General features: G+C 47.7%; 1 protein-coding gene across 1 annotated transcript in view; it reads right to left on the bottom strand.

Annotated features, from left to right (window-relative positions):
• The window catches only part of GK5 (glycerol kinase 5), a gene marked incomplete at its 5' end in the record, with an annotated part of 62,931 nt that extends 49,410 nt beyond the window's left edge, over positions 1–13,521 (bottom strand). Inside the window, 3 exon segments of the mRNA XM_006162323.2 lie at positions 4,830–4,905; positions 7,435–7,528; positions 13,473–13,521. Coding sequence (XP_006162385.2) covers positions 4,830–4,905; positions 7,435–7,528; positions 13,473–13,521 — 219 coding nt within the window.
• Positions 13,522–13,528: the final 7 nt, after the last annotated feature.

The following is a 13,528-nucleotide window of genomic DNA, read 5'->3' as shown; positions in this document are numbered from 1 at the left end:
ATATATATATATTACCAGAGGCTGTATGTGCTCACCAGAGACAGACAGAGAGAGAGAGAGATAGAGGGAGAGAGAGAAGCATCCGCTAATGGAGTGCAGTCACAACCCAATCACTTGTCCTCCGTTTCTCCATCTCGTTAGGATTTTGGACATGCACGTGTCTGACATACAAATTTAAAAAATATATATAAACATTTCAAAAAAGAAAAAAGGACAGCCAAGAAAATAAATTCACAATGAATTGTTTTAAGAGGATATCTCGGGGCCAGCAGGGGGCATGGTGGTTAAGGCCCTGGATTCCCACATGGTCAAGCACGGTGAGTCCCAGACTGGCATCTTTCTCTCTCTCTTTCTCTCTCTCTCTCTCTCTGGTGAGCACACATGCCCTATAGCAAATTAAAATAATCATAAATAAAATGGAATAAATAGTTCTTTATAACAAAAGAAAAAGAAAATAGCTCCTTACCTTTTCCACCACCACCACCACCACCAGTAAGGGAAGCAAATGGTCATGGAATCTGACTCATCAATTTCTTCTTTTTTTTTTTAATTTAACTTTTATTTATTTTAATTTGACAGAGAGGGGCAAGAGAGAGAGAAGGAAAGTGAGAAAGGAAGCCACCAGGTCCGGGACCTGAAACGCGGTCAGCCAGGTGGGAGTCCAGCATCTTTAACCACCATGCCACTTGCTGGCCCCTCATCAGTTTCTTATGAAAGTAGGGTCCTCGTGTCACACAAAAGCTTTGTTTCCAGGGCCAGCATGTGGCATAGTGGCTAAGGCACTGGACTCCCACATAACCAACTGCAGTTCAAGTCCTGGACCCAGCAGCTTGAAACTCATGTCAGGCGGGTGTGTGTGTGTGCCCAAAATCCCAAGAGGAAAAAGAAGAAGAAGGAACTACAGCATGGTCATCCCCCCAGAGGGTGAGCTCTCATTTTCTCTCTATCTCTGTGTCTCTGGCGAGCATACATGCCCTATAGCAAAAATCTCTCTCTCAAAACAAAAAGCTTTGTTTCCTGGGCCGGTCCTGCAGTGCTGGGGTTAAGTGCTGAGCATGGAAAGCTGGTCCCACATGGCCAACCATGGTTTGAGTCTCAGCCCAGAGACTTAAGCACACACTGTGTGCACGTGTGTGTATATGCCCAAAATTCTGACAGGAAGGTGGAATGAAGGAAAGGGGACTGCAGTATGTTTAGGGGTGCTTTCTCTCTTTCTGCCCTCCCCCCAAAAAGTCAAACAGAACAAAAAAATCTTTGTTCCCTCCTACTTTGATGCTCCATTCCTGAATGAGACGGCAGCCAGGTCCCAGGGAAAGCCATGTCTGGGGCTGCGGACCTCATCTCTACACCCACCGAATGAACCTCCCCACCAGCTCCTTCTCTGGAAACACTTCCCTGCCCCACTTCCAGGTCACCTATTTCTCGGACTGGCCTTGGCCTGGCTTTGCCCGTGTTTTGATCCCCTGTCTAAATTTGGAGCAGAGGACCCACAGTCCAAATTCTTAGCCTGCTTCTCAGCCCACTACACAACCTCTACCAGAGAACACGTCTAAGAGCGTGTCGGAGGAGTCACGGCATATTTTTCCAAGTTACTCCAGGCAAAAATGCATCATCCCTTCCCTGACAGCCCAGTATTTCTAGAGACTTCATCGCCACCAATGGTACTCAATTAGGAATTGTTTTGCCCCATTGGGGACATTTAGCAAGATGTGGAGACATTTTTGGATGTCATAACTAAGGGTGTGGGCAGGTATTAGGGACATCTAGTAGATAATGCTGACTTTCTACAATGCCTCAGGACAGCTCCCACAACACGTAACTCTCTGGACTGAAACGCCAACATGCCGCAAACAAGACACCCTGATGTGCACAGACAACCTCGCTCTTTCACCTGACAGATATCCGCTACTAGGCCACGAGGAAAGTCATGACCTTCCCAATGCTTCCCAGTCCACCGAGGGCGCGCACAGGGTCTGTGCATGCAAGCACTAATCCGAGGAGCATATGCCCTGAAAAAGAGAACCTGCTGGGCCCACCCTGTGGTCTACCAGTTAAGACAGAGAGACCACATATGGCCAAGTGCACAGTTCGAATCCTGGGACAGCAGCTTGAAAAACATGCTGGGCCAAGTATGTGTCCAAAATCCTAAGAGGACCGAGGAATGGGGGAGAAGGAATGGCGGCATGACCATTCCCCACCGGGAGGTGCTTTCTCCTCTTCCCGTTCTGCTTCTCTGGCACGTGTATGCACCCCGTGGCAAATTAAAAAATAATAATAATTTTTAAAAAGAGAGAGACAGAGAGAGTCTGGAGAAAATGTGCCACGCCCAGTCTAAACAGACCAGTGCTCAAGCCACTCTGGGGCGACTCCACTCGCCTGTCCCATGTCCAAAACCAAACACTCCATGACCTTCCTTCCACCCATCCCCACCCAACCTGATCTTCCTTTTATATTCTCTCTATATATATTTAAGTTTATTTAAAAACTGTATTTAATCCATGACTGAGAGAACAGAGAGATAGCCCCCCAGCAGGGTCCTAATAGGACCTTACAGGACCCACGCTCGGTCGGCATCAGCCAGCCCCAGGTCGTGGTCACACAGACGCCCGCAGCATACTCAGGGAGATCTCTGGACATGAACCCGGAACCTTCCCATGTTGGTGAGCCTCACAGTGCCACGTTTTACCACTGCATTGCTGTCTCACCCTGATTCTCCATCATGTCTCTTAGATACAGTGTTTCCTTTTTTCTTTTCCTTCTTTTTTGTTTATTGCCAGAGGATGCATGTACTTGCCAGAGAGAAAGAGAAAGAGAGAGAAAGAGAGAGCACCCCCACAATGGGGCACGGTCATATCACAATCTCCTCTCCTCTGTTTCTCCATCCTGGGCATGTCTCTCAACAGCCAGGGCTGAGACTTGAACCGCAGTCAGATACATGGGGTCAGGCTTCCCATCTACTAGGCTACAGTGCTGGGCTCCCTACAACTTCTATCAGACTCCCAAAGAGTGAGGCCAGCAATACTGACGAACTGAAGTGTCTCCCTCTTGCCCGGTACTCCCGGAACATGAGTCGAGTCGTTGTGAATTCATTCTGGTAACATTCCTTGTGTGTGTTCTCCTTGCCCAAGTTCAGGGTGCTCAAAATGCTTTGTAACAAAGGCACATTTCATAGCATTTCAGGTTTCCCTGGGGTGTTTTTGTTCTCTTGTTTTTAGCAAGAAGCACTAGAGGTAACATGGAGGAGGTAGAAGGAAGATCTGCTTGGAGGTTAAAAGATACTTTGAATCTAGCTACTGAGTGACCTAGAACAATTTATTGATTTCTCTGAGCTTCAGTCTCTTTCTCTATAAAAACACATATTCAAACCATCGGTTTGTTGTAAGGATACCTGGCAGTCACTATGATATTGTAATTGTGTTCAACCTATACATGGCTCATCTACTGTAGACACTGAAGTCCCGTCTAGAACGGACCGATGGTATAACCACAGCGTAGTACGTCATTTCAGAAATCTCTCAGGCTCCTCTGACTCTATTTAGGTGTAGGGTTTTTTTTTCCCCCTTTTACTTTTACCTGTGTGTAGTGAGATTTTTAGACAGGGGCTCAGCGATGTGGTGATACTCCTGCCTCAGCCTCCGAGTAGATGAGACCACAGATGCAACCACGCCGATTATTTTAAGAGTGGGCCAGACAGCAAACCCGGGCTGCCCTTGTCTCATTCTGCCAAGCAACAGCCTGCAGGGTGCGTGACCACGGCTGGGCCATAAGCGAATTTTTTAGATCTTTAATTCATGCTTATTTCCCGGGACCAGAAGATGGCGCAATGGTTTACGTTTCTGAACTCCCATGTAGTCGGCTGAGGTTGGAGTCCTGGACCCAGTGGCTTAAACTCACACTGAGCAAGTGTACAAGTGTGCCCAAGATCCCAAGAGGAGAGAGGAGAATGGAGAAGAAGGGACTGTGTGCGGCATGGCCATCCCCCTGGGGGCGATTTCTTGCTTTCTCTCTCTCTCGGTCTCTCTGGTGAGTGCACACGCCCTATAGCAAAAATCTCTCTAAAATAAATAAATAAATACATAAATAAAAGGAATGATAAATGTTAATGACAGTGACAGACGTTTTATTGTTATTATTTTATGTAAGTCAAGGCCAGGTGATATGGGGGAGGGAGAGATAGGCCAGACAAAGGTCTTTGTTTTCATCCCTCTTAAACCGGAACACAACAGCTCAATTGATAAACTTAAAACTCCCTAAGCCGGGACCAGCAGTTAGCATAATGACTATGTCGCTGGACTCCCATATAGTCGACCATGGTTCGAGTTCCGGACCCAGTGGCGTAAGCTCACGCCGGGCGCATGTGTGTGCATGCCCAAGATCCCGAGAGGAGAATGGAGGAGAAGGGATTGCAGCGTAACCATCCCCCCTGGGGAGTGATTTCTCGCCTTCTATCTCTCTGTCTCTCTTTCTGGCGAGCACACACTCCCTATAGCAAAAACCTCTCTCCAAAAAAAGAAAAAAAGAAAACTCCCCAGGCCAGCCCCACAGTGTTGTAGCTGAGCCCTGGGTGGGCACAGGAGCCAAACCCCAGTGGCTTGAAAAACACACCAGGCATGTGGGCCTGTGTTCCCAAGCCTGATGGGATGGGAAAACAGAGGAAAAGAACTGCAGAGGGCCCACACCAGACTATGGGGTGATTTCTCATTCTTACTCTCCTGGCTTCCTCTGCTGGACTCAGGCTCTCTCTAGCAAAAGGTAAAATGAAACAAACCTCCCAAACCGGTTTCACAATCCTGGCCCAGCAGTGCGGCCTGAGCACGAATTACACTTACTTGTTCCACGTTATAAAAGTTCCTCTCTGGGTTGAAATACCAAGACCAACAATTTCGTTCATCTGTATTCCTGCAGCTAAAGGGAAAGATAGACAAAACACATATTTAAAAGCCAGGAATGTTTTTCTTTACAGTATTACTGTATGGAAATGATTCAATAAAATCTCGAATAAAAACATCTGGGTTTAACATTTTAATACAACAATTGAAGCTAATTATAAAGCATTATAAATGATGATTTTTACAGCTTTTTGCCTTTTATCTTAAAGGAATAAAAAAGATTATATGGGGCCAGCAGGTGGCATGATGGTTAGAGACACTGGATTCCCACATGGCAACTGCAGTTCGAGTCCCAGACCTGGCAGTTTTTTCTTGCTCTCTTTGGTGAGCATATGTGCTCTATAGCAAATTGAATAATAATAATAAATAAATGAAATTAAATAATTTTTTGGAGAGGTTTTTGCTACAGGGTGCATGCACTCACCAGAAAGACAGAGAGACAGAGAGACAGAAAGTGAGAAATCACCCCCCTAGGGGGGATGGCCACGCCACACTCCTTTCTCCTCCATTCTCCTCTCAGGATCTTGGGCATGCATGCGCACACAGCGTCCATGAGTTTAAGCCACCGGGTCTGGGACTCGAACCGTGGTCGACCACATGGGAGTCCAGGGACATAGCCATTACGCCAACTGCTAGTCCCTATTTTCTTCTTGATAACACTAAAAGATTGGGTCTTGATTTAAGCACCGGTCCATCCTAACAGAAGCTGGCTGGGGCCATAAAGGAAAACCCTTCGGAAAAACAGCATAATTACTGAAGCTCAAATCTTATTTTTAGCACAGACAGATGCTAGATATGAATAAAAGCATGACTTTCTAGTCACAATTCCTTAAACTATAGTAACTTGTGGGTTTTGTGAAGACTATCAAATTATCTCCCTGGAAAACGTGTGGGAAAACTCCATTTTCAGCACTGAGGGGAATGTATCAGCCTTTTTATAGTATTCCGTCAAAAATATTTAACCTGAATCTAGTCATGAGGAAATCCTCGGACAACTGAAAAACGAGGAGCAGGGCACTAAACTGGCCCTGCTACCAACAAGTGCCAATGTCGCAAGGCACGCCCCCACGGTGGTGGGTTCAAGGAGGCCACTGCCTGACAGTCACACCACAATGCCTCATCTCTGGGCGGAGCCTGGTGTGCAAAAGAAAATTTTTTTTTTTTTACTAAGAGGAAATATTGCAGAATGAGTACTGTATTACTATGGAAGAAAACAGTACTGCGTTACTTTTCCTGAATGTGAAAATTACGTCACGCTTACGGAGCTAAGTGCTCCTGGTCTTTGAAGACACTGAGTATACACAGGTGACAGCTTCATGATGTCACAGCTGACCTCGGGACGACTCCGGAAGAGAAAAAGGTTATGGAGAATGGTCAACATTTCAAAATATGCTTGGATCTAGGAAAAGGGTATACAGATGCTCAGTGCACTATCCTTACAACTTTACTGTTTTAGGTTTTGAAATATTTCAAACCAAAAAGATGGGGGAAAAGTCATTCAGTAAGAAAAATGAAGGAAAAGACCTTTTACAGTTTACGCCGACGAGTCATCGTTGGTTGTGTACTTAAGTGAGTTTGCACTGATACTGTTCTTTAAGAGCTGCTCCTGTGGCCTCGGTTAAGGGAGCTGGATCCTATGTGGACAATCGCGGGTTCAAATCCTGGCCTCAGAGGCTTGAAAAGCATGCCGGATGAATGTGCCCAAATCCTGCCCCAGATCCTGACAGGGTGGCGAAACTGAGAAGGGACCGTGGCATGACCACACCCCACTGTGGTGCATTCCCCTTCTCTGCTTCTCTCTGGCAAGCACAGAGCCCTCTGGTCATTCAAATCAGGAAGAAAGAGAAAGAAAAGGACTGTCAAAAGCTAAGACTCCAGATGACAGCTGTAGCCAGGAAAGTACTCGGCAATGCCTGGCCTCACAGAAAACAGGACAACAAAACCAACTTTATAGTAAAGGTCACTCCGCTACGAACTCACTGGATGAGGAACTGGACACGGAAACTTTAAGACCTTCTGGCATTCTGTACCCGACGGAAGATCAAGTCGGTGCCAGCTACAATCTGTCCTGGAGGGTGAGCATTTACTACAGCTGAAAAGACAACCAGAGGGCCGACTGGTGTTTCTTTTCCTTGCCAAAGTGTTTCACTTGCAAACCACAAAATTCCTCTGAAAAGTACCAGGAACCTGTGATCCCAATTAAACACTACATGTAGAGTTATGATTGAGGACAACCATAGAATTTTCCAGAAGCCTGAGGATAACTTTTACTATAAACAAAGTACACTGCAGAGGATTATCTATTTATTTATTTAGAGGAAGAGAGAGAGAAAGACAGGTGCCCCGAACAGGGTGTTGACATGCCACGACCCTCCCCACAGCTTCCCAGCCAGCGAGGGTCCCAGGTGTACACACGACACCCATGTTCAGGTCGAGCTGGGATGGGAACCCAGGCCTCCTGTACAGCCCAGCACCGCACAGCGCCCTACCAGCCATCCCACTCTGGCTGGGTCCAGACCATGGTTAGTTTTATGAATCAAATTACCTTTGACAGCTTCTTTTATGACAGCCACAAACTGAACCCAGAGAACGTCAGGATCATGTTCAACCCAGCCGGGATGAGGATAAAGATTTTTTACCTATTTAAGAAGAGATTTAGTTAAAATAAATAAAAAATAAATAGACTGGATCAATTGTATCTGCGGCTTGAGACTACTAGATAAAACAATTAACACAATCTTGCTATCTAAATTATTTATATTGTTAAAATTGGAAAAAAAATAGTATAAAATAAGAAAGAACTACATACCAACGCCAACACAGCAGGAGTTCATGAGTAGTTAGGAGTTTACGGAAGATTTTAGCTTCCTTAATTTTATCTTTTTATTTAAAAATTACTTGTTTTATTATTATTTTAAGAGTTTTCTCTAGGGGGACCAGCAGATGGTGTAATGGCTATGTTGCTGGACTCCCATGTAGTCGACCACGGTTCAAATCCTGGACCCAGTGGCTTAAACTCACGCCGGGCACATGTGCGTGCGTGCCCAAGATCCCAAGAGGAGAATGGAGAAGTTCTGTCTCTCTGTCTCTCTCTGTCTTTTTGGCAAGTATGTGCGCCCTATAGCAAAAACCTCTTAAAAAAAAAAGTTTCAACTAGGGCACATGTGCTCATCAGAGAGAGACAACAAGAGAAAAGAAAAGTGAGAAAGCAAGCCACCAGGTCCAGGACTTGAACCACGGTCAGCCATGTGGCAGTCCCATACCTCATTCACCACACCACCTGTTGGCTCCCCTTAATTTTATCTCTTTTTTGGAGAGGTTTTTGCTATAGGGCGCGTGCGCTCGCCAGACAGACAGAGAGAGAAAGAGACAGAAAGCAAGAAATCACCCCCCAGGGAGGATGGCCATGCTGCAATCCCTTCTCCTTCGTTCTCCTCTCAGGATTTTGGGCACGCACGCACATGCGCCTGGCATGAGTTTAAGCCACTGGGTCTGGGACTCGAACCACGGTCGGCTACATGGAAGTCCAGTGACATAGCTATTACGCTAACTGCTGGTCCTTTTCTTTTTTAATTTAAAAAAAAAATTTTGAGGGTAGGTTTTTATAACACATTCTTTCCATTAATAATGTTAATAATATTAGCAGAGGTGTGATTTCTCACGTGAGAAAATAAACAATATCGAGGTCTGTGTCTAAGTCACAAAGCCTCATGAAGTGAAGTGAATTCCCGAAACTTTGATCAACTACCATTCACTGACTTATTCTGTACCCGGGACGCAATAAACCAGGTGCTAAATAGCTATGTAGCCCAACAAGAGCCTTGTTCCCAAAGAACACATGTTGTCCGCAATAAGGAACAATTGTTCTTTTCAAATTTCCATTAATTGTGGACCAACGAATTTTTTTTCTTTTTCTTTTTTCCATAGGGCATGTGTGCTCACCAGAGAGACAGTGAGAGGGAGAAACCACTCCAAGGGAGGACGGCCACGCTGCAGTTCCTTCTCCTCCATTCTCCTCTGAGGACTTGGGGTATGCACAGCTATGTGCCCAGTGTGACTATCAAGCCACCTGGTCTGGGACTCAAACCCTGGCCAATTAGTGTGGGAGTCCACTGCCTTAACCACCATGCCACCTGCTGTCCACGGATCAATAATTTTTAAGATTCAATTCAAATAAGTTTCTAGTAAGAAAATAAAATCCCATGACTGGGGCTAGCTGGCGGCATAGTGCTTAGGGTGGCTGGATCCCACATGGTCGACTGAGTAGTTCGAGTCCCAGACCCAGCAGCTGGGAAAACATGTGGGATGCATGTGCATCCCAAACTCCTGAGAGGAAAATGGAGAAAGGACTCAGGAACAGCCATCCCCTTGGGGATTGCTTTCTCACTTCTCTCTCTGGCTCTCTCCAGTTAGTGCATACACGCTATAGCAAAAAAATAAAATAAAATAAAATCCCATGATTACTAGAGTTAATAAAATTATTTGACAAATTGCTACATGGGTTTTTGAACACTTAGTTTTGTGTGTCTCCAAGTAGCCCCAAAACACGCTTCAAGAAGTACTGCGGGATCCAGAGCAATGGTGGGATTCTGTAACCCCAGCTACACGGCTGGCTGAGGCAGGAAGACGGCGAGTTCCTGGGCAACCTAGGAAGACACTGTGTCTAAAAAGAGAAGCCCTGGGACCAGCAGACGGCATAATAGCTACATGGCTGGACTCCCACTTAGTCGACCGAGGTGTGAATCCCAGACCCAGCAGCTTGAAACTCACGTTGTGCGTGCCTAAGATCCGAAGACGAGAATGAAGGAGGAGGGACTGCAGCATGGCCGTCCCCCCGGGGGGATTTCACGCTTTCTGTGTCTCTGACTCTTCGGCAAGCGCATGGGCCCTGTAACAAAAATCTCTCCTAAAAAGTCCTGCTGTTGGCCCAGCAACAAACTTGATGCTGCGCACTGCTGCCTGGTAAGCCAAGCCACATGGGAGTCCTGGGTCCCATTCCCAGCTCACAACTCACCCTAAAGGGCTGAGCACGGCGGTGCACACCTGTGGTCCTGGCCAACAGGCAGTCACCGCTACAACTCCGTAACCTAAAGCAGTACTTCACCCTTGGAGGCCAGGGCTTTTTTGTATTTTTATTTACTCACATACCTTTTCCACTTTAGATTCCGAACAACCTATCCTAGCCTCCTGACACTCACCACAATCAAACTAACGATGGGGCCAGCAGGTGGCATAGTGATTAAGGCGCTGGACTCCCACGTGGGTGATTGTAGTTCGAGTCCTGGACCTGTGCGCTTGAAAATCACACCAGGTAAAATAAGTAAATAACTCTTTTTAAGGGGGTGGGAGTGGCAGGTGGCATGGTGGTTGAGACACTGGACACTCTCACATGGCTGAGCACGGTTCAAGTCTTAGACCTGGTGGTTTGCTTTCTCACTTTCCCTCTCTCTCTGTCTCTCTCTGGTCAAATTAAAATAATTTTTTTTAAAAAAATAAAAAACATCCTATGAAAAAAAAAAAAAAAAAAAAACACCGGGTGCATGTGTGTGCATGCCCCAAATCTCAGGAGAATGGAGAAGAGACTGCAGCATGGCCATCCCTCCAGGGGGTGATTTCTCACTTTTGATCTTGCTGCCTCTCTCTGGTGAGCACACATGCCCCATGGCAAAAACTTTAAAAACACCAACAAACAACTAAGGATTCACCCCAAATTATACAGCAACTGTGAAAATCTGTCATCTCAAACAATTTCTTTCTCTCTTTGCTCCAGTTCTAACAATGTCTTCTCTCTTTGGTTGCAGATATTTCAATTCCTTTATTATTTTTCAGTTTGTCAGAGAGTACTTGCCAGAGACAGCAGAGAGAGAGAGAGAGAGAGAGAGGAAGGGGCCCCCAAGGGGCGTCGTCACACTGCACCCCCTTCTCCCCCATGTCTTCATCCTGCCAGGATTTGGGGCACGCTGACACACATGGCTTGCATGTTTCTTAAGCCACTGGGGCTGGGACTCGAAATGTGTAGACAGCTGTGTGAGATCAAGAACCCTTAACCACAAGGCGACAGGGCCAGCTCCTCTTTTATAAAAAAGAAAAATCACTGCTTAAAGCAAAAGTACTTTGTGTCTAGAATTATAAGGAAGGCTGTGAAAAGTATCGATGTATTCTCGGTAAAGACGCACAAGGGAGGCCGGCAGGTGGCGTGGTGGTTAAAGGCCCGGGATTCCCACATGGCCGACCACCGTTTGGTTCTGGACCTGGTGGCTTGCTTTCTCCCTTTCCCTTTCTCTCTCTCTATCTCCCTCTGGTCAAATTAAAAAATAAGAACAAATAGAATTAATTAATTAGTTAATTCATTCATTCATTCATTCTTTTTTTAAAAAAAAGAAAAGACTCACAAGGCCCGGCCTGGGGGCACAGTTGGTGGCCTACTGCAAGCTCAGCTCCTCAGACGGGTCTGAGAACACACTGGGGACATGTGCACGTGGCCAGGACCCTGACACACTGGAGGGCTGGGGAAGGGGACCTGCAATGTGGCAGGCCTGTCAGGGCTGCTTCTCTTCCCTTCTCTCTTCCTTGCACATGTTTTCTATCCTGAAAGAATTTTAAAAGACTCACAAAGGAGCACCCAGCCACCGTAGGACAATGTCTGCTTTTCATCTGTCTTTCAGGCTGGAGTAGGAACAGGGTGTGTGGACAGTGTTCCTCACCGGTTCCCAGAGAAGGGGTCAGGGGGCTGCTGCTGTCCCAGCTCACAGTCAGTGCCTGACACCCGAATGGGAGGCTGTTGCTTCCTCGAAGCAGTCGCTACTTACTGGGCTGGCTGCTGAGGTGCAGAGGCAATGCGAGCACCCTGCAAGCTGGAAACTGGATGGCCAATCGACAGGCCAGAGTCCAGGGCAGCTTGAAAACATGCTGGGCGTGCACACGGGGTGCTGGAGAGCTGGGGGGCTGGGGAGCTGAGACCCTGCCAAGAGTGCCTTTCTCCCCCTCCCTCTCATGAAGCCATACCACATACTATCGTACATTCCTTTAAAGGGGAGAAAAAAGGGAAGGAAGGAAGGCCAGAGAGGAGGGAAGAGAGGGAGGGAGACACCTCTAAAAGGGCAGGAAGGGAGGGACACTGAGAAAACAAGGGAGTCCAGTTTCACATAGGTAACTCATGGCTCCTGCCCCCCACACTGCCAACACAAAGAGACTGGTATAGAGACCAGCAGATGGCGCAATGATTATGTCCACCACGCCCACCATTCCAGTCTCAGAACTGGTGGCTTAAAACTCACACCGGGGGAGACCAGCAGTTAGCATAATGGCTATGTCTCTGGACTCTCACAAAGTTGACCACGGTTTGAGTCCCCGACCCGGTGGCTTAAACTCATGCCGGGCGCATATACGTGCATGCCCAAAATCCCTGGAGGAGACTGGAGGAAAGGGGACTGCAGCATGGCCATCTCCCCAGGGGGTCATCTCTCATTTTCTGTCTCTCTGTCTCTGTCTCTCTGGGGAGCGCACATGCCCTGTAGCAAAAATTTCTGCAAAAAAAAAAAATGTTGGTATTAGAGAGAGAGTACAGCCTTCCCCCTGGCCTAGTGGTACTTGGAACAGGGGCCAGTCCTGTAGCCTAGTAGTTAAGGGAGCCAGCTCCTACAGGGCCGAATCCTGGCCCCAGCGGCTGGAAAAACAACACCTGGGTACTAGTGCGAGGTGCCACATCCTACAGGACAGAGAAACAGACGGTAAGGGATGCAGCAAGACCAGGTCCCATGGGAGTTGGGTTCTTTCTCTTTTTCTGTCTCTCTCTGGCAAGCACATGTACCTCTGGCAAATAAAAAAAGAAGAGGAAATAACGACACCCTATAAAATCAACTTTTTTGGTGTGCTAATAGCTGCGTAGAAATCAATCCTCCATTAAAGTAAGACGCGAGAGAATACCGCTGCGGATCAGTACTATGGGAGTGCCAGGCTGTACGGACAATAACCAACCCAAGCCCTGGGAGCTTTCTCAAACCAGATAAAGATTTATAAACGTATGCATTCTCAAAGGTGCAACGAAGAAAAGTCATGACAAGAGCCTTCAAAACTTGTCCACTACCTCCAACACCCCCGGGCAGCAGCTGCTCCTGTGAGGAACCTGCACTTCGAGGCGTGGTTAATCACCGGTGGCAACAGAAGAACAGGCAAGAAATTCAAACTCTATCGAGACCTGAACAATTACAATGAGAGGGCTCTCAGGGAAGTGCAGGGAAAGCCAAGCAGGTCACAAACCACCCCGCGCTGGACACCCTGGCTGCCCAGTCCTGCTCTGCGAGTCTCATTCCCACCCAGGCAGGCCGCGGAGGCGAGTCCCCAGGAGACGGGAAGCAGGCGAGGGGCATCGCACCGGCCTCTCGTGTCCTCGGCCTGGGCAGGAAGGGCGCGCAGGGGGTTCTCAGCCCCGCTGGGAAGGAATGCTGGCGGGTCCGCTCAGGAGCGAGGGCCCGGGGTGCTGCAGGTGGCCGCGTCCAGGCCGCGTGAGCTCGGTCCCGCGCGCCGCCCGATCCCGCGTGCTTAGGAGACCCAGCCCGCGCCCGACGGCCGCTCCCGGGTCACCTTCTGCGCGCCGGAGCCGCGGATCCGCGCCGCGCGGTCATAGACGTGGGCGCGGG

This window comes from Tupaia chinensis, unplaced genomic scaffold (assembly GCF_000334495.1).
Source record: "Tupaia chinensis unplaced genomic scaffold, TupChi_1.0 Scaffold139833_1, whole genome shotgun sequence".
Classification (NCBI taxonomy): Eukaryota; Metazoa; Chordata; class Mammalia; order Scandentia; family Tupaiidae; genus Tupaia; species Tupaia belangeri.
Note: the sequence above shows the minus strand (reverse complement) of the source record. Positions and strands in the feature narration are given on the sequence as shown.